The 21,181-nt window shown below is 43.6% G+C and overlaps 1 protein-coding gene across 2 annotated transcripts in view; it reads left to right on the forward strand.

Annotated features, from left to right (window-relative positions):
• Window positions 1–21,181, forward strand: part of CNGA3 (cyclic nucleotide gated channel subunit alpha 3) — a 645,151-nt gene that overhangs the window by 465,469 nt on the left and 158,501 nt on the right. For both annotated transcript variants that reach the window (XM_069636583.1, XM_069636584.1), the window contains exon 4: window positions 11,310–11,489. In XM_069636583.1, the coding sequence (XP_069492684.1) occupies window positions 11,310–11,489 (180 nt within the window). The remainder of the gene's footprint in view (window positions 1–11,309; window positions 11,490–21,181) is intronic.

Here is a 21,181-nt window from a genome sequence, read left to right on the forward strand (position 1 = left end):
AATTTGGGAAATTCCAGTGTACTGATCTCTGCCACTGCAATGAGGAAGAATTCTCGGGTGCCCGTTTCAGTGATGGTAGGATCCAAAACCCTTTTCTGATAATGGTCAGTGGTTTATCCCTGCCACTGTTGTGAGGATGGTTTCCTCCGATGCTTGTTTTACTTATATCGGGGACCCAGACCCTTCTCTGGTGGTCAGTCAGCTTATCTCTGCCACTGGTATGAGCAATATTTCCACTGATGCTCTCTTCACCTTGCTTTGGGTCCCAATCCTTGATCGCTCTTTGATAGCCCTTACGCTTGCCCCAGCATGAAGCAGAGACCTCTCTACTGCCCCCACGTTCCTACCAGTCCGCCTGTGCTTCCCGTTACCTTCTGGGATTTGATTGCACGGCGCCAGTCTCTCCGGGGAATGGGGTCGGTCTCTGTCCTGCTTCCTGCAGCTGTCTGCTTCATTACTGCTTCTGCTGCGACTTTGCATGTTTTGGCTCCTTGCAGTCTTGGCACAGTTAGGGGACCGTTCGGTTCAACTCATCCTGGAGTTTGTGACACAGCCTCGCCTGCTTCCTGCTCAGATCGGTCTTGCCAATGCAGGACACTTCACAGACTCCCTCAGCCACTCGCCAGCATCCTCTGCAGAGCCCTCTTTTTGGGTCGAGTGCAGACTTTCAAACTCTCCGGTTCCCCAACAAGCATGGAAGACTCTGAGACCTTCTTCTCTTTCCACGTTATAGGGCTTACTCCGCCCCAGCGTAACGTCAACACCTATTGTCAATGGCTTCTTGGTATTCCTCATGCCTCCTGTGAGCCACCTTGTCTCAGTACTAGCACAGTCAGTATTCCTCATGTTTTCTGTGCTCTTCTTCTTTCTAGTATTTTCTGTCTTGGCTGTATCCCAGGCACTACAGAAATACATTGGTTTACTCTCAATATAGTGGTTTGAAATGATGGTGCGGCTAAGGATTGTGGGGGTGTGATGTTGTACAACAGGTTGTTACGATGGTGGTCGTCCTTATTCCCGACGGGGAGTCCCGCCCCATGAGGCCCTCCCACATTGAACCACCTGTAGGAGGACTGTTGGGTAACAGCCGCACCTCCCTAGCCTCATGGGAAAGGGCTCCCTCCTGGGGAGAGGTGACGACACCTGGTGAATTGTCACACTAGGTTCCATTCCAATTCTTCATTAGAGAAATAAAACATGAAGCTGAGATGACCGTCCAACTGGGTTTGCCAGAAGAAGCAATCTTACTACCTACCTCATTTAGAAGCTTGTTTCGAAGAGGCTAAGTTGGAAGAAGTGGACATTTGGGACAAAAATGTGTTTGGCTGGCTGGTATGATCTCAGCAGACTATACAGTTCCCCAGGACTTTCATAGTGGGGGAAAAGCCAAACCTTCCAGTTAAAGCCATCCGTCGCTTTTTGTCAGCTTAGAAAGGGGGCCTTTGATCAGGGAGATATGTGACAAATCCCCTGTCTAACTATGGGGTAATATAGTTGGGTGCTTAATGGGACGGGGGACTCCCAAGCTAATATAAGATGGACGCGGGAGGTCAGAGGAGGATCCCCTGTTCACCCTTTCTTAATCCCCAGGATAGAACAGGGGACAGTCACATGCAGCCGATAAACAATCCTGAGCCTTTAAATAAACCTGTTACTGGCCCTTGAAAGAGACTGCATGATTGCATAAGAAACCATGACTCACATGTAAAATTACCACAAACTCTGTGAGTTACTAATTGTTTTTAAGACACTTATTGGAACTGCACTGACTATTAGGATTTGTGAGATTTCCATGGTTAGCACCAGTGCTGGGGAAAAATGTGTATCCACTTTGGGCTCCCAGCATATGTGTACATGCACAGCTGAGTGTATTGTTCCCTTCCAAAATGGCAGACTGGACTTTTAGAGCCTCAGTCCACACTACTTCAATGAGATGCGTACAGTCATGACAAAAAAATGGGGGCAGAGCTGAGGAGGAGGTGGTGGTGAACATAACTGAGGAGAAAAAGGTCTAAACAGAGTTGAGAATGGAAGGTGTTGATCAAAGTTGCATAGGAGGAGGAGGTGAGCTGAGATGGGGAGGAGGAGGTGGTGGGGCTTAACTCAGATGAACCTCAGAAGCGGGTGGAGGTGGTCATCAGGTTCAGGTAGGAGTTAGCCAGTTCAGGAGTCTGGAAAGATCAGAAGTATCAAGGTCAGGGAGGCTCAAGAGGACATCAGGCCCAAGGCAGGGGTAAAGCCTCGATCTGAGGTGGTGGAGCCCACAAACTGAGTAGGAGGTCTCGGGAGGAGTAGGAGCAGAGAACAAGGGAACAGGCTATCAAGAGGCGAGAGGTCGGGACCCTATGACAGGGAGGTGATAAGGCAGTCTCCTGTGGGATTGGGGAAGGCAAACCAGGTGGCTTCTCCACAAGGTTGAAGGCAAGCTTCAGTTATACCTACAACCTCTGGAAGAGATGCCCCAATGTGTAAAGCAGTTTCACAGGTAGCATGTGTGGTCATATCCACTAGCAGGGAGAGACAAGATAAGGGACTCTGAGACATGGTCCATAGTCTGTGAGTGCCAGGGGACATACCCCTACTCTTGTTAAGTTTAAAATAAGCAATACTAATTGAATTGTATGCTTGCAAAGCAAATATATGTAAAATGTGTGAAAAGATTACAGAATAATTATTGGTGCTGGAATGATAACCATACAGTGTGAAAATGGTCACAATTAAAACTAAAATGATTACCTCTCATGTTAAATAAAAAGTTATTGATGAAAACTAATCTAGTAAATCCCATATTTTCTAAATAAAGGTTCAAAGAAGTATATTCCAAAATGCTGACAAATTATATTTTTAATCAATTCAGTCATTTTTAATATTATAAATTCAATAATTAGTCAATTGATCATCCTCAAAATTAATTTCTGCATATTTACTATCAATTCCTTGGCATGTATAAATAATTTCAAACAATGTATACAATTAACATATGTATTATGTTCAACTTTTTGATATCTCCACAAGAAATGTCAATCAAATATTTGTCAGTCCATGTCTTTGCTTAAATCCTTGGATGTTAAATGGTTAGTGGACTTAATGCCTTTCGAGTCAAACTTCTCTTTAGGAATGGACGATCTGACTTCCCAGAGTGTCGGGATAAATCCAAGTCCTATTAGTATTAACACAAAATAACATTATTCATACTAAAATTAGGCCTAAACATTCCTCCTTTACATACCTTTTTGGTTTTATCAATCAATAATCATTACATCTAATTGAGCATTCAAAAGCTTTCAGGCATTCGTCGTCAATAAAATATTCATACATTTTTATGACTTCTCTAAACCCTTCCAATTATAAATATTAATAGTTTATTTTATTTTTTAGGGAACATTTAATTTAATTTACCTATTATAATAATGCATCAATTCCATAACTTATGAATTTGTCTAAATATTCAATGCCCCAATTTTACCTACTTTATTCTGTTAATTGAACATTTTTAAAACTTCTAGAATTCCCTACTCAATCCTTTGCCTCAGAAATCACTTGAGTAAACATGAGGACATTTTTGTAAATGAAATAAAACATTATTTTAACATCCATTTAGTGACTACATGTAAACACAAATATCATTACGATGTTATAATCAGTTACCTCTTCAAAGAATTCAGTGAGGTAAGGTCAAGATGTTACACGCACCTGGTAACCACAGGGGCGACACACGATACTGGATGGAGGTCTAAGCGATATCCCAGACCCCTCTCTGCCTGGTTGTGTGCCAGACGTTGGGTAGCGCCTATAACAGGAGAATGGAGGGTTAAGATACTGGTTCTGTGATGGGTGAACTCCCACCTCCCTCTGGTCCAAATCCCCTCCCTTGGGGTTATTGCTCACATTAGATTTTTGTGCGTTGAACTGAGCTGTGTAATAGGCTTCCGTGTTGGATTAAGGTCCAAAACTGGTATTGCTTTATTCCTGATAATGGTGGAGTTTTAAGGCCCTTGGGGCCAGTGTGAAGGGCTTTAGCCCCACTGCTGCCAGGGGGCTGTTATACATGAGGGGGTCAAGGGCATGGATCATGACACAAGATTCAAACTTTATCCGATAAAATTGCAATATGCCATTTTGGTTTACCCGCAGAACAATCCCAATGGTTTACGCGCTCTTTTCTACAGTTGGCCAAGATGCAAAAACCACCCAATTCAAATGACTGCATTTTCTGGAAGTGTTGTCTCTGGGTCAAGCATCTGACATCATCTTCCTTGCATTTCAACAATATTCTGTAATGCCGTACAAACAATTGTATGGTCCTTCAAAACAGAGGAGTAATAATGATCTCCTCGGCCGATTTAAAACCACCAATATCCCCACTGCTCCATTGTCCAAGGCCATGTGGAGGACCTTGTGGATTAAAAGAATGTTGGAAAGTATCCATCAGTTTCTTTGGCCTTGACAGGGAAAATCCACCCATTCCCCATGCACAAAAATCTGGTGTAAAGGTTGGGTAACTGAAAGTTGCTTAGTGGTTTAAAGAGGATGGCAGAGACCTCCAGAACCAATCACATGCTATGTCAAACAATTCTGGGAATATTGACAATTCCTGAGGGGTAATATAAGAAGGCGCTGTCTGTCCATAGTTTCACAGCATAGACTAATATCACCAGGTGCTTTGCTTGCATTCATGCCTGGCAGTTGACATATGCTACTGCTGTAGTGTTATATGTTCTTATGAGGATCACTGCTCCATGAATACTTTGTTAGAATTGTTAGTTGCCTTGAAATATTGCAGACAACCACTTCTAGATAGTGTTGCATCTTTTCATTGGTTGCATGCCAGGGCGGCTTACAGTTTCATGACAGATCATGCACGATGTTGGTCCCTCGAGCCTAGTAAAACACAAATATTGCATAGCCTTCAGCAGTGTCGGAATGCTGGCTAAAGTCAGTCTTGCACCTCTAAGAAAATCAACTGCCTTGAGTTTGACACCAGCACACTGGGATATGTTGTATGTGGTGCTATGGCAATAAAACACAGACTTGCTACCATCTTGAATCCAGCATAGGAAATGCTTGCTCCTCATTGCAAATCATATTTTTACCTGTTCCCGGGGATTCTCCCCATCATTGCCACCTGCCGTTCTATGAGCCTACTCTTCCTCCTCTGCTATTGTCCAGCCTGGCCTTCATTCTCTTACTTATGTATTGTAAAAGTCCTTTTGTTCGCTACCTCCTTGTGTCCCTTCGTTGATTCCTGCATTGCCAGCCTTCACTATTCCTGCTTGCCAGCCTCAATTATTCCAGCCTTGCCAGCTTTCATATTTCATGTCTTGCCAGCCTCCATTTACCCAATCTCATTTGGACCCGCCTTACCGTACCTCAAGCATACTCGGTTACTCAAAAGTTACCAAGCTTCTGCAGTTCATCTTCCTGTCTGATGAAGTTGGGGTTTTAGGTAACCCTACCAATGACTAAGCTGCCCATGGTAGCGCCAGTACTGTCCTTGCACCACACTAACCATAGGTGGCAGTTCCTGTGGCACCGGAGGAGGTTCCAGACTGTGCAGATATAGCTATGCATCTGGTGAGTTTGGAGCAGCCCTCAGCATGCACTTGCACAATGAGAGAGGTGGTAGGGATCCCCACAAAGAGACCGGTACTGACTGCTTCCATCATCAAACTGGTGCACAGCTCCAGCACCACTCACAGCTTGACAGTTGAACATTGGTGTCTAAGCAGGTAAACAACATCCCTGTATTGATGACATGTTCTGTATCCTACACATGTATGGTGCATGACATCCATTTTAATGATGCCTCTTGATAGGTTGCTCAGGATCCTGCCAGCACTCCAGGACCTGTGAAAGGATTTCAGGAACAGGAAACAATATGTTATAGTTCTGCATTCAATGGCTCTAAACACTCTCCAGATTTGTATGGAAAGGCCGCAGATGAAGTCCAGCCCAAGATAAAACAAGTATCCATGCAATGTGCTGTGGGCTTCGAGCCATTGTGCGCCACTTATTTTTGTTGCTGGAGTAATTTCCACAGCAATCTCAGGTGCTGTGAGGTTCTCTCTTGTGGCAGGAGAACACTCCTTCCTGTGTGGGACACTGGCTTCAATGAAGGATAAGTCCCGAGAAGGTGAAGACAAGCCCATACACGCTCACCCCAGAGAGAATCCAACCCGTTAGGGAAGAAAGGCCCAAGTCAATCTTGTATGGATAACAAGGTTTAATCTCACAAGCAGATGAGAGCAACAGTAAAGAACTCTGCTGCTAAGAACGTTCAGCCGAAAAGTAGTACAAGCAGAATCTTTTAAAGGAAAACATTGTCATACATGATGCAATACACATGGTAAAACCTATAAATAATCTGCCTGCTCCATAAGAGATGCCAGGCCGTTGGTGTCAGCCCAACCCATCCGTCTTCCGTCACGTGGGCGCTGCAGTGATCATCTTCTCACGTCGAAGGTCAAAGAACAAATTAACTATGCTCCTAACATACAGCTACTTTATCTTTATACTGTGCCCCTGGCATACCTTAAGATGGGCACAAAGGAGGTTCTGGGGCACTCTAACCTTCACACACACACATTTCACTCACTCCCTTCCATGCCATCCGGCTCCAAGGTCTCCACACTCGTTTTGAACTTTAATTTATCCCTCACAGCACCTTGCAATACAAATCACACGAATGTCGCTCAACGATGTGCCCTGTCCATCCTCTTTGAACATTTCCGGATTTGTTACTTTGAGGTTGGTGGTCAAAGGGCACCTGGTGCCATGGAATTTAGGGATCTTAAGGTTTAGTCAGTCATATGGGTTATAAGTCGTGGTTGCCTCGGGATGGGCCAAGTCATGCTTTGGCCAGTGTGAGATAACATGCACACCAAGTGCCGGTCTGTGATAACGGCTTTGTAGGGCACATTCCTCTCAAACATCTTTGGAACACTGTCCGAACAATAAAAAAAGTGTTGTGGTGGTTGGGGGTGTGGGCTGTCCTCATGGGAGCTCGGTCATGGATGGAGATTTCCCTTGTCTCGCAATTTGGGCCTAGTGCATACAATGCCACATTCGCTGTGCAGGCCTTCCTTCTACCTATGATTATTAATATTTACTCAAAATAGCAATGCTGCTCACGCCCTATGCTATACTATGTGGGTTGATTATATTTGATTATATTGAAGTTGGGTCTTTTTGTATTGGGAGGTGGTCCTCTCACTGTCCCTCCTCTCCGCTTGCCCATCATAGTGCTTTGAATGCATCTTGCCTCACGCTAAAGCATCTTGGGGGTTGGGGTGGGGCTACCCCGTTCCCAACAATGGTGATAGATGAAAATGTTCAGATTGATCAGTAAGTCGTATATCTTCACTGTCAAATATGTCTGCTCTATATGTGCTATTGCTGGGCCCTGGGAAAGAGCCTGAAAGCGCCAAGCATGAAGTGGGACTAGTTCAATCACCTATTTATTTATGCAAGAGAGCTTCCAACCGAGCCCTAATTATAACTATGCCAGTCTTGAAAAAATTACAGTCAGGGCCACAGATTTCTAGCAGGCCTGACCTGCATGTAGATCAGCCCCTACTGGCAAAGAAATTCCTGAATCACCGGCATCGGTAATACCGGTGCAGGTGATTCAGGCAATCCCATCCCATGGAGTCCTACGGAACTCCATGGAACAGGAATTTACTGCCATCTCCGCCGCCCGTAATATCCCGATAATACCAGAATATTGGACGCCAGAGATGCTAGGGACAGTTTGCTGGTACCCCACTGGAATTACCGGCGGGGTACCGGCAAACTCATAATGAGGGACGTTTTGGTGAATATACTAAATACTGTCTTCAATCCAAATAGAGAACTGTGAATTGATAAGGCTGGTTCTCCTCTGCAAATCTCAGCAACATTTCTAGTCTTTGGGATTTATGATAGAGTGGATTTTTTAGTGTGAGTTCGCTTACATGCCTTTTTTTGAATAGCTATGTTTTATTTGGCAGTGCAGAGCATTTGTCCTGACTCATCTAAACAGCTGATGACCCCTTGAGATTCCGCATGAACCCTGTTTTCTGTGCATAAACTGCAGTTATGAAATGAATTCTCCAGACATCATGTTGGCAACAACCCAATTTTAAGGTACACATGAGGGTTCTTTTTCTTCTTGTTTGATCTTTTCTTTGAGTTTTATTTTTTGGAGTCACACCAGTTGTTCAACTGTGATATAGCGGCCATGATGAAACATTCTTGTGCAATATTATTGGATCTTTCTTTGTGTTTAACTTGTAGAGAGCAACTCATGTAAGATTTGTTCCAGAATCCTAAATATTTAGTGGACTATGTGGTGATTTATAACTTTGTGTGTATATGTATTTGTAGATCTTTGCTCCTGAAGAAGGGGGTTTCCCCGAAACACGTAGAGCTTGAAGTTGCATTTCAACTGCTAAAGAATATTTTCTTCTTTATTTCTCTTTGTTTTCCATGTTGGCTATATGTAAAGCCTAATATTATCTGTTGTTTGAACAAAGCATATGCATGCTGTTATTTATGTTCTACTATAATATTCATGTACATAAATGTGGAGATTTTATGAAAAGATTGACTGATTTATTTCAGCACGAAAGGTGTGCAGGGGACGGGAGTGTCTTTAAGCTTAGACACTTTTTCTTGGTTCTTAATTATTGAATGTCAACCTAATCCCTGCTGATCCGGTTGGACTGGGATGATCACCTTTGTACTTACGGTCTGCTCCATGGCCATAGGCTTATTCTTGTCTCTGATGGAGGTTGAATTGTCCCAGTTTCACATGTTGGATCTTGTCTGCTGATGTTTGCATATGCTGGCAACCGAAGGGCACGCCCGGTACCTAATAGGATTGCTGTATTTTGGTATGAGGCAGGCAATGGGCTTTTCCAACCTTACATTTTGGGTTGAAATACCATTTGGACCTTGAGAACTAAACCCTTGGTTATTGTGAAGGGATTTGTATTCTTGCGAAGGGTGACCGCATGCTTGGGCTTTTCCAACCTTACATTTTGGGTTGAAATACCATTTGGACCTTGAGAACTAAACCCTTGGTTATTGTGAAGGGATTTGTATTCTTGCGAAGGGTGACCGCATGCTTGCCTTCCTTTAAAACATGATGGACTTGTGCTTCTATTTGCTCACCAAAGAGCTTAGGATGCTGAAAAGATATTTACAGAGATTCACTGTATTGTGAATCCTCTGCCTGTAGCCTCTGATGTGAATGTGTCTTCTAGCTGCCACTGTTTCCTTCATTCTCAAGGTGGATGCTCTGACCCCATTGAAGGATACATCCAAGAGAAATTCGACCTGCTGATGCATCATACCCAGAATGGATGAACACTTTCTACCCTCCTTTATTGTTCTGGCGATGTCTTAGAAGTCTGAGAGAGGGGCTTTTCCCTTGCTTCTGGGCATATTTACTTGCACATAGGGCATATGTGCTCTGTCAAATGTCTGTTTAAGGCTGCATCTGCCTTCTGTCAATAATGTCCCTGACAGCTTCTACTTCTTCCAACATGGATGTTAGACAAATCACACTTGATAATATGGAATCCACTTCTAGTTTTATTGCATTGCTGTTATTCCCCATTGAGTGGGTACATTTCCTTCATGAAGGACACATTAAGATGTATTCGGTGCCCTGCTGTTCTGTAAAAATCCTGGTCTTAAACAAAGGTATATGAGGAAATTCCATTTTTGCATCTTGCTCATACTGTCTGACCATCTGTTCGCTACTCGGCTATAGTTTGTTAGTGGTCTGAAACCCCATCTTTAGTGCGATCTGAGATAATAGCTTGGTTAGAGACTCAGAACCTTGGTTCTTTGCCAGTTTCTTCTTGCTCTGAAGTGTATTCTAGCTTTTGGGATGACGGGTCGTTGCTCCTCATGGCGCACCTTCTCCTTGTGTGTGCCTTCAGCTTTTCTTTGTCTACTTGACAATGCCCTTGATTCTTGTTTAAGCCAGTGAGGGTAAAGAATGCCTTGACTGCTTGCATCTGGACCGGCCTCTTCAGAAGACCCTGAAGAAGAATCGGAAGACTTATTTATTTTTTCTCTCTGGATTCCTAGAGTGTATCACTCATTGTACTGTTACAGATCAAACATCTCTTTTGCAACACTGCTTCTGTACTGGTCATAAGTGAGCCATTTTGTACTTCTCACATGCATGATTTTCCACCGGTAGCTCAAATACTGACCTCTTTCCTGCTGCGCTGATGCCCATCTCAGTGGGCATGTGTAATACAAATCATTTCTGTTGTTGGGTATCTGAGAATGTCTGTTCCCAGATGCATATCTCATTTTGTCTGCCCTTCATGATGATGTCTAAGGCGTCCCACTTACAACATCATTCATGCCTTGCAGGTTGACCCCACTCCAAACTCAGCCACAGTGGGTGGCAACCCTGTGAAAAGTCTGATCTTTCTGGAGCCCTGACTCTGCAGGGCCCAGAGGATGTGTTACAGCTCTGTGCGTACCTTTGTATCCCCTGTCAAGCCGAGCCATCAGGGGAGTAAATGCATATTTTTTGTTTTTTTAATTTTATTTTGAGAAGCAATGGTTATGTGCTTCATCCGGGGGACCAATGCCCAGGTGGGTACCCCAAATGTGCTGGCACTTTTGGCTAGTTGTTTCCTTGAAAGAGGAACAAGCCGGCTGGCCCTTGGGCAAGTTCCAGTCTAGAGGAAAGGAAAATCTTGTGCTTTCTGGATAAAGACATTAAGAGAAATAAGAAAGCTTTTGTTCAATGTATTAGTGAGCAGTGGGACAGTCAAGAGGGACATGCCAGTAATGCTACTATTAATGATGTGAATCTTTGAGCAGTTGGGGTGGAGGTATTTATACTTGCCGTGTAATCATTATCAACCATTGCATGGAACCCACTACTGTGCATCATTGTGCATAGCTTTACAGTGCCTTAGATTAGCTGCATAGGCAATTACTGCTCGGATGTAGAAGAGCAAACTCGGGATTGGCAGATTACTTCACGTCCTATTGGGTCGTAGGAGAATTAGTTGCAGATATTTTGACAAATTTTGCTGCATATATATGCGGGGGGGGATTTAGAAAATAATTATTGTAGGGTGGTTCACGGGTGGCTGCAGGGGTCTCCCCCGCATATAATCAACCTGTCAAAAAAAGAATTCAACCAATTCTCCAACGACCAAATCGATTCAACGTAATCACTCTAAACCAACAACTCAGGAGTAGATCAATATCAAAAGGTACCGATGAGGCATTATGTCAAGCAATGTTGTGCATATTCCAGCTGCTCACACACAAACCCCTTCTTTCTACAGGTTATCACGTGTCCTCATGTCTTTGAGAAGTTGGGCCGCAAAGCGCTTGCATATTGAAGATCAAAGGCCAGATTCCTTCCTGGAACGTTTTCGGGGACCAGAGCTGAAGGAGGTGTCCAGCAGAGGCAGCAATGCCCAATCCATGTTGGGCAACCAAGAAAAGCTGGGCAAGGAAAAAAAGTAAGCTGCTTCTGTCTTGTGGGTGAAAGATTTGGTTTGGAAATGGGTTTAATTTCCCAGAAAATATATTTAAAAAAGATGAAAATATGAAACCGAAAAGAACATTTGCATGATTATGAAAAAAACATTCTTCGTATCACTAACGTTTCAAAATGGTCACCTGGCACATGCAAGTAAATAATGTAATAATACTGTTTCTGCTTGCCCACTGTAACCCTTGGCTCATACTGCTGTGCACAATGACCAGCAAGAGTCAAAACAAATGCTATGGAGTATAAAGGAAGGAGGATGGCATTTGAAGAGGAATTTGATTTGGCTACATCTCCACTTTCCAGACTCATTTTGCAGAGTCAGTTTCAGCTCATGACACAACAGGATATGGGTATCCCCTGGCCTATGCCATTTAGTGCTGTCATTCAGATTTTGCAAGTGCAACCTCCTGAAGGAAGCTGTGACATAGTGGTTAATGTCTCTTATCTCTTTCTCTTGTCAAATAGGTTGATTTATTGTAAGTTACTGGGCTGGAGAAATAGAACAAAATATTGGGCCAGTTTCTCCAAAAATAGCACTAACGAAAGGGCCGCAGAGAATGCGCTCGTTTTATCTGCACGCTTGTTTCATTTGCGCTATTTTTAGGCATGTTCAGGGCATCTCATTTACACAAGTGACCCAAGCATTTCAGGAGGGGGTGGACATGGCCCAAAGATGCGCTGTCCAGCCACCTTGCATACCTTAGTGTCGGGAGCTCGCTCCTAACACTAATGCATGACAGGCTCCCAGCAAACACGTGGGTGAAATGATTGGGGGTGTGGGGGGGAGGAAATTTGGGAATTCCAGTGTGACAGCCGTGGTTGAAACTGCGGCTGTCACACTTCAATAACAAATCATGCCATGGTCGGAAATAAGTCTGCCATGATTTGCCTCTTTTAAAAGGCCCGGGGGGGGGGGGGGGTGACTGTCATTTCAGGGCATTTAAAAGCGCATCCCATTTGGGAATTTGTGATGCGTTTTTTAATGCACTGAAACGTCCCCTTATTTGCCCAAATGCGCAAAGGGTGGGGGGGGGGGATGGATCTGCGCTCATACAGATGCCCTTTGAGAGCTGGGCTGATTCATTTTTTTGGCAGAAGTGAGGAGATGGGCAACTATGCCACCTAAACGCTCTTATAAGTAGTTTATCTGCCTTGTATTGCTTCTCTACAGCTATAAAAAAACAGTTTTATGATGTCTCTATTAGAAGCCTGAATCGGGCAAATTACTGCTGAGTGGGTCATTCATCTAGAGAGCAATTGTATCAGAAGCACTCCGCTGTATTCTTAATTCGTTTGCAAAACTAAAATGTTCCTGTCCCAAACAAAAGGTTAGAGGAAATGACCCAAGTCAGTGCAATGGGAAACAGGAATTGGCAACGGGAACAACTGCGACATTGGTATCTATAGGATCTGTGCATCTTTTTTTTGTGATTAATAAGTAATGGTGAATTTGGAAAGTTTGTGCTTACTTGTGATTTTTATAAACTGCCTTTCTTGTGCTCAATATGTGACTAAAATGTTTTGTGTTGCAACATTTGAATAAGGTATACATTCAGTGTTTGTTAAGTATAAAAGGTGGATTGTAGAGGGAGATATATTGAGACATGTATTACATTGTGAATCACGGTACAGAAAAGTGCGCCATAGGTTATTTAGAGTAATAGTAAAACATTAGAAGTCATTTTTCTGTTTGTATTTTCCCAATCTGTATGTACTGAGTCTCAATTCAATCAATTTCACGGGGGTTAATGGCCCTACTACCTCAAAGGTTACATGGGGCACGAGAAGACATCCAGTTATTATAGTGGGTTAAATGCCTTAAGAATGTCTAAAGTTTCTTCCTAAATGCTCTGTTTCTAAGTGGTGTGATAAGAGTTGGTGTTATTGCCAAATATAATGGCGCTCAACAATTTAAACATGTGAAGTGCAGGTGCTCAAAGCTCTCGGAGGTGGTAAGGTGGGCATGTTGGCAGTATTGAAAAGATTAAAATAGATAATAGCGAACATGATAGCTCAATGTATCAATGCACACAAGGCTCAGCTGTCATGCACACTACGGACCCAAGACCCTGAATTTGACAGAGTGGATGTCCAAGTCTGCTGTTGCCCACAGGTTGTATCATATATTCAGAAATACGTGGCCAGGCACCTGTGGTGCAGTGGCATTACAGGGTATACTATATAAAGGTGGTTCTGTTTTATGGCGTGGCTATGGAAGCTAATGTATGTACATCTATGCTCGTTCAAACGTGGTTTCACCTCTTCAGGCAAAATATGTTTGTATTAGAAATCGCAAAATATATTAGAAATCTCAGTGATAGAAGTGTACCAAAAACTAGTGGAAGTGTGACTCCGGCAGCGGACAGAGTAGGAAGGAAGGGAGCAACCTGCAACACACTTTCCAATGGTTGCAGTCATGCTGGTTGACAGCCAATTGAGTTGAAACAGATTTCAGTTTAGCTGGAACTGATATCCGGTCCTAAAATGGATGAGTGTGCTTTAACTGCACAAAGAACAGTTCCGGAATGGTGAAAATGGTTGCAAAAAGTAGCGGAGCTGTTAACAGTGAAAAATAAAAGAAGTGGAACACCGATCCTGACCATTGCCGCTCACTTCGACCACTGGTGTTTCTTGGTCAATAGCTGTTTTTATGTTTATATAGTGGTCAAATACCACAAACATGCACTGTCTTCTCAGCATGGCTGGAGTTGTGACAGACCCTTCATACTCTAAACAGTTACCTGTAATGCAGAGTCGGCACCCGTCAACTCCTCTTTAATCGATTACGAGGGTATTCACTGTACTGGGGGACACACCTCCAGCTCATAAAGCACCATACACGACGAGATGACAATCTATGGAGAAGCTACCAGAGTTGTTTTAACTTCCATTCCCAAGAAAGTTCTGCCTCCCATTCCAACGTGGTGGTCATTAGTTGTAATGCTTGTGCATTTATTACAAGTGTTGTGGTGTTGTAGAGACATAATCTACTAATGAGGAATTGAAGCTGAACTCTGTATGCACTGGTGGTAAGGTTATTCTACGGACCCAACCACATAGTGTGATGCACAAGCACACTCCCAGGGCTATTCCGATTACAATTGTGTGAATATCTGACTTCTCCTGGCATTACAGTCATGATGTACCTGAGCATTTGATGACAATGGCTGGAGTATGGGAGCAATACCTGTCATTTAATTATTTTTATTATTTTTATTTATTTTGGTTGGCTGAACAAAAAAAATCATCCTTTGTATTTGTATTTGTATTTATTTTATTTATAAAGCGCACAAGGCCCCAGGGCAACCGGGCACATCACTTAGTCACAGGCATGATACAGAGACAATTGAATTATATATACAGGAGATATACAAGCAATAGAGTTAAATATACAGGAATATACCAAAATAAAGCAGGGAATATACAAGTGTAGAGTAGCAGGTTAAGGCAATAGGCAGTAAATGATATAACTGATGACTCTAGAGGTAAGGGCATGGTAGGTCGTGGGAGGACAACCAGGCTTTGGCTTTGCGCTTGAAGACTGGGAAGGAGGTTTCAGCACTCAGGGGATTCAGTAGCAAGTTCCATAGCTTGGCTGCTAGGACTGGGAAGCTGCGTCCACCGGATCTTTGGAGGTTAAAGCGTGGGATGTCAAGGCAGTTAGTTTGGGCACTTCTGAGTGGTCTGGAGGTGATGTGTCGTGTAAATCTGCTGGCTAGGTAGCTGGGAGCTTGATTGGCGCGGCTTTTGTGTGTGAGCACCAAGGCTTTCAGAGAAATTCTTTGGGATACTGATAGCCAGTGGAGATTCCGTCTGGAGTCTGAGATGTGAAGGTTTCTAGGAATGTTGTGAGCCGCTCTGATTGTGTTGGTTTGGCTGATTTGTAGTTTTTTTAGATTGCATTGGTTGGTGCCCAGGTAAAGGGCTTTGCAATAATCGATTTTGGAAAGGACCAAGGTCCTGGCTAGTGTGGTGCAGTTGGCTGGTGAGAGGAAGGGGCGGCATGCTGTGATGAGCTTGCATGTATAAGCTGCTGCGGATGATACTGCATTGGTTTGTCTAGAAAGTGAGAGTGTGGAGTCAATGTAGATACCAAATGTTTTAGTATCCTTAGCAACTTTAATATTGTTGCCATCAATAGTGAAGGTTTTAAAAGCAGGGTCAAGCTTGCTGAGTCTTTGGTGTGAGCCAAGGATGAGGATCTAAGTCTTTTCGTCGTTTAAACACAATTCATGCTGAGCCCTCCATGCTTGAATGACTTAGTAGATGGCGTTGATGGCTAGGGAATCAGTTTTGTGGTCTCCTGTGATGGAGATAAGTATTTGGGTGTCGTCAGCGTAGTTTGTATACGTGACGCCCAGTAAATCCAAGATGTCAAAGAGGGGTTTTGTGAAAACATTGTAGAGTGTCGGGGAAACACATGATCCTTGAGGGACTCCACAAGTGACAGGAGAAAGTTCAGCAGTGGTGGTAGGCGAGAAAACCCTCATGGATCTATTGTCAAGGAAGGAGGTGATCCAGGCAGTAGCTTTATCCGAGAAGTGGGCAACAGTTTTAAGGTGGCGGCATAATATTTGGTCGTTTACTAGATCAAAAGCCGCAGAGAGATCTAGAAGGAGTAGTAGGGCCAGTTTGCCCTTGTCCTTTAGGTCCTCAATCTGGGTTTTGAGATCTAGAAGAGCGGTTTCAGTGCCGTAGCGTGGTCGGAATCCGGATTGCCTAAGTCCTACGAGATTGTTGGTTTCCAAATACTCTTGGATCTGCAGGTATGCTGCACGATCAAGGATTTTAAGAAGAAAAGGGACCGTGGTGATTGGCCGGTAATTAGTGGGTATGTTGGCGTCTAGAATGTTTTTTTTTTTTAGGAGTGGAATGACCCAGGCATCCTTGAGGTTGTTTGGGACGATCCCCGAACTGAAAGAGGTGCTTATAAGTGTGGTGATGAAGGGGGCTAAGTTATGTGCGGCCTCCTTGATAATGAGGGGAGGGCAGAGGTCCCCCTGACAGTTGGATGGTTTGAGGGTGTTAATGATATGTTCAACTTCCGTGATGGAAAGGGGTGAAAGCTAAATGGTTGCAGAGATTCAGTATTGGTTTTGGAGTTATCCGTGGCAATGTTATGTGAGGGATTGGGCTGCAGACTGTTTTTTTTCTCATTAATTTTGGTTTGGAGGGTGGCAATCTTACCCAGAAGGGCCTTTTGAATGTTGGCACACCAAGAGCTGTCTTTGGAACAGGTGTCAGGCGGGATGGCAGGGGATTCCAGTTCCTTAAGGATTTTAAATAACTCCTTAGTGTTGGATTGGGCTAGTTCGATGCGTTTATTGTAAGACTTCTTTTTGGCAGAGAGTATGGCTTCTTTGTAATTTAAAGATGCTAGGGCAACACTTGTCTTATTAGCTTCTGTTGGGAGGCTCTTCCAACGTGATTCGAGGATTCTTTTTTCTTTGCGAAGGGTTCTCAAATGTGGCGTAAACCAAGAGTTGTTGTGGGCCTGAGTTTTGGGTTTGTGTAACTTGACGGGTGCGATGAGATGAAGTGCTTTTAGCATGGTCTGATTGTACGTGTCAACCAAGACCATGGGATCAGAACAAGTGGAGGAAAGATCATTAAGGACAGGGAGGATGAGTGTGAGTAGTTTGGCGCAGGTAATATTGCACTTATTTCTTGTGGTAATAGCTAGTGCAATGTTCGGGATGGAAAGGAGGATTTTAGTGGAGATGCTGAAGGTGATAAGGTGATGATCGGTCCATGTACATGGTGGATTAGAGTTGACCGTGGTGTCACAGTTTAAGTCAGCTATCCAATCAAGGGTCCTGCCCTTAGAGTGAGTTGGAGAGGTGACACGTTGATTAAAACCTAGGTTAAGTAAAATGTTGTTGATTTCGTGGGCAGGGGCATCATTGGGGTCAAGGTAGCCTAGATTGAAATCACCTAATACAAAGATTTGGGACTTAGATTTGGTGTTGTTGGTGAGGACGTGGGAGAGGTCTTCGGCAAAGGTAGAGAGTGGGCCAGGAGGTCTATATATGATGTGGAGTCTAACAGTCTGGTTGGGGGTGATGGCTAGTTTAGCTGTAAGTAGTTCAGCTGATGTGATTTGGCAAGGAGCAGTGGATAATCGGAGATTAATCATGGTTTTGTGGATGATAGCCACGCCGCCTCCTTTAGATTCATCAGTGTTACGATCACTTATGGTGATGGTGTAGCCTTTGGGTATGGCTAATGAAACAACGGGTCCTGAGGCAGCGTGTAGCCATGTTTCAGTAATGGCTATGAGGTCAGGGTCGTGAGTTGTAATGAGATCAGCCATGTCGAGGGCATGTGCTGTGAGTGATCTAGTGTTGACTAAAGCAGCCTTGAGGCAGGTTGTGGTACTAGGAGCTGAAGGGATGTCCGGAGTGGATATATTACATGTGGGTGTGAGAGTGGGTTGTTGGGTGCGGGCTGCAGGCTTAGTGCATGATGGTTTGGCTAGTGAGTTAGTATTAGTGGGGTGGTGGGAAATGTGAGAGAGTCTAGAGCCTAGTCTAAAGTTTCTGGCTGGTGTCGTGCAAGGTTGGTTAGGTGTAGGCTTTGTTGCGAAATGTTGGAGCCATAGAAGTGGGTGGTTAAGGTAGGGGTTGGCAGCTGGGAAGTTAACCGTAGTAGGCAGTGTGACGTGAGGCTGCTGTGTGAGACACGAGGCGATACTGGTACCGTGCAAATGGGAGATAGGATGCATATTAGGTACACATTGTGATGTGCCAAGGGTTAAGGAAAGTACATTTGGGCAACTCAGTACTGAGGCTGTGGTAGTGGTATGCAGCCTTTATTATTGTCTGCGATCTGCCGCCCTGCTGATTTTGCTTTGCAGCCCCTATGAATGACCTTGATCTGAAAATCTCATGTGCTGCATCCTTACCCTGATTACCAAACACACTATCAGCCTCTATTTGTTGCATGTTTGCCTAATCAGTACTGCCTCCCTCTCAATTGACACGCCATGGCTACACCTCTCTATCTGTAACAAAAAGACAGCACCGCCCACCCTGGTTGTTTCCCCATCCTGTGCCTCGACGACATACCTTTTCCATTAGTCAGCCCACCCATTTGCTGCTATGCTTGCCCAGAGCACCACCTTCACCTGCTACCAACGTATACCCCTTCTATCAGTTCAACTACTAGCATTGCTTGGACCAATACTGCACTTCAAAATGAGAGCAAAAATTCATACACAAAGTGAATAACAAGTACACAATTTTACAATAATTTGTTTGGAATTAGTCTATACGATTTGTACAAACATAAAAACAAAACAAACAAAGTAAAAAACTTCATTCGCTTTGACGCGCAAGAAGCAGAAGGATCATGAAACAACAGTAAATGGGGAGAATAAAATAATACATGATCCTTGAGATTACATGAACACTCAATAAAATAAAAAATTAAACAAGTATTGTTAAAAGAAACAGTCCAATTGTAAGGCAGTGGGTCGCAGGTTACCATTATCATCGAGTGGCCAAAGGTATAAAGGGCCTTTTTGAAATTGAGTTTTAAGTGCTTGGTTGTGCTGGAAAAATTGCATCCAAGAAATTAACTATCGCAATTTTGACAGCAAATCCTAGGGTTGATAAAAAGAATCTGCCATATAAGGTTGGAATCTAGGGGACGGAAGATGGAGATAACATTTTTGAAGTGTTTGTTGCGCACTTCCACCAAAGCTGGACAATCTACAATCAGATGTTGGAGGGTTTCTTGTTGCAGATTATCCACACAGAATCTACATGACTTGTGGTCACTTGGAAGAAGTCCCCGTCTAACCAAAATTACGGCAGTCGGCCATAAGTTGAGCCTGAATCGAAGACATTTATGATGAAGATGGGGAGCAGGGCACCTGACTAGATAGTCGGCCATATGCCGTAATTGTTTATGGCCAAAGGGTGCCTTGTTAAAGTCATGTAAAGATATTCGCTCGCTTTGACATCCGTGCAGAGCCTGCTAACGCAGGTTCGAATCCCGGCGGGGCCAATCTCAGCCTTTCATCCTTCCGAGGTCGATAAATGAGCACCACACACCGTGGGTAATAATAAGCAGCGCTCAGATACCTGAGGGTTTGTAGCGCTATATAAAAGCCTAATTATTCATTTAGCATGATTTCTGATCCAATCATGATCAAACAATTTATTTTTTGCCCGAAAGGATTTTGAAGTAAGCGGTCCAATGAAATGGAGGCATCGGATAGAGTGTCCAGGACGCGGAGCCTCCATCTGGTGGGAAAACAATGGTCAGACTCAAGACGATAATGGGCAACCACGCTCAGTATATTATTTGTGTTGAGTCCTAAAATGCATTTACGCAAGAACAAAGCCATTATACACAGGACATGTGCATATAAGGAAAGAGAACCCAATTCATGGCATAGGATGGGAAGAGGAGCGAAATTTGGTAGTCTCAAAACCTGTCTCCAAAAACGCCCTTCTAGGCGATCCCAAAATTGCTGATCATGAGGGAGTCTTGCTTCCATGCCATAAAGTAGAATTGGTGCAACTTTCTGCTGAAAGAAGGTAATCGCATGTTTACATGAAAACTTGTCAAACTTATACAAAAGGATCTTGGCTTGTGAGATTAACATGGCCAACTTCAACTCCAGGGAATGGTCAATAAAGGTATCTGACAACAAATTGGTGAATGGTACACCCAGATATCTATATTGAGAAACAACCTTGAGATCAACAGATTGTAGAGTCCACTTGTATTTAAAACAAGCGGGTCGTGGCGACGAGCTATTGCAAACAAGTATTTGAGTTTTATCAGTTTTAATTAACATGTTATTATCAGACGCATATCTCGCCAAACCATCCTCAAGATTTTGAAGGCCCTTAGTGGTCTGAGAAAGTAAGACGAGATCATCTGCGTATAGCAGCCAGATCAGGCGCTGGGGGCCCAGTCTGGGAGCATCAGACAGAATGGAGGTGAATGTGTTGGCCATGTCAAGAATAAACAGATTAAACAAGATAGAGACCAGGATTCACCCCTGTTTGAGACCCCGCTTGGTTGGGAAGCTAGATGACAAAAGCCCATCTGTTGAAAGTCTCACCTGCATAGTCGTGTCTGTATGTAATAATTGAATTAGTGTAAGCAGTGAAGAGGGACAATTATAACGTGAAAGTTTTACAAACATAAGAGAGCGTTCAATGGAGTCGAATGCCACTCGGAAATCCAAAAAAGCTAGATATAGTGGCTGTTTCCAAGTGGCGTAGGAGGCTTTAAGCAGATTCAGGGCAATCAAATTTGGAAGGGTGGCAAGACCAGTTACGAATCCCGATTGAAATGGATCTCGCTATTGGTCGGTAGCTTGCTGGTTTACTTCTGTCCCCCTTTTTATAGATTGGAAGAACTAATGAGTGTTTCCATGTTCGAGGTATTGACTGAGAATGAACAACATGATAGAAAATAGAATATACCACTGAGGACCACAATTCAGGATGTTGTTTAAAATGATAGTTTGACAAACCATCTGGACCCGGGGCTCGAGATCGACTTGCCTTGTGAATGAAGAATAAGACATCATCCTTGTCGAATTGTAGCTGAAAGTGAGAGGCTACAGAGCTGTCAAAAGAGAAATTAGGATTATCAGGAAGAGAATAAAGATTAGATTAGTAAGAAATCCAATCCTGT

Source organism: Ambystoma mexicanum, chromosome 7p (assembly GCF_040938575.1).
Source record: "Ambystoma mexicanum isolate Mex_15411 chromosome 7p, UKY_AmexF1_1, whole genome shotgun sequence".
Lineage (NCBI taxonomy): Eukaryota > Metazoa > Chordata > Amphibia > Caudata > Ambystomatidae > Ambystoma > Ambystoma mexicanum.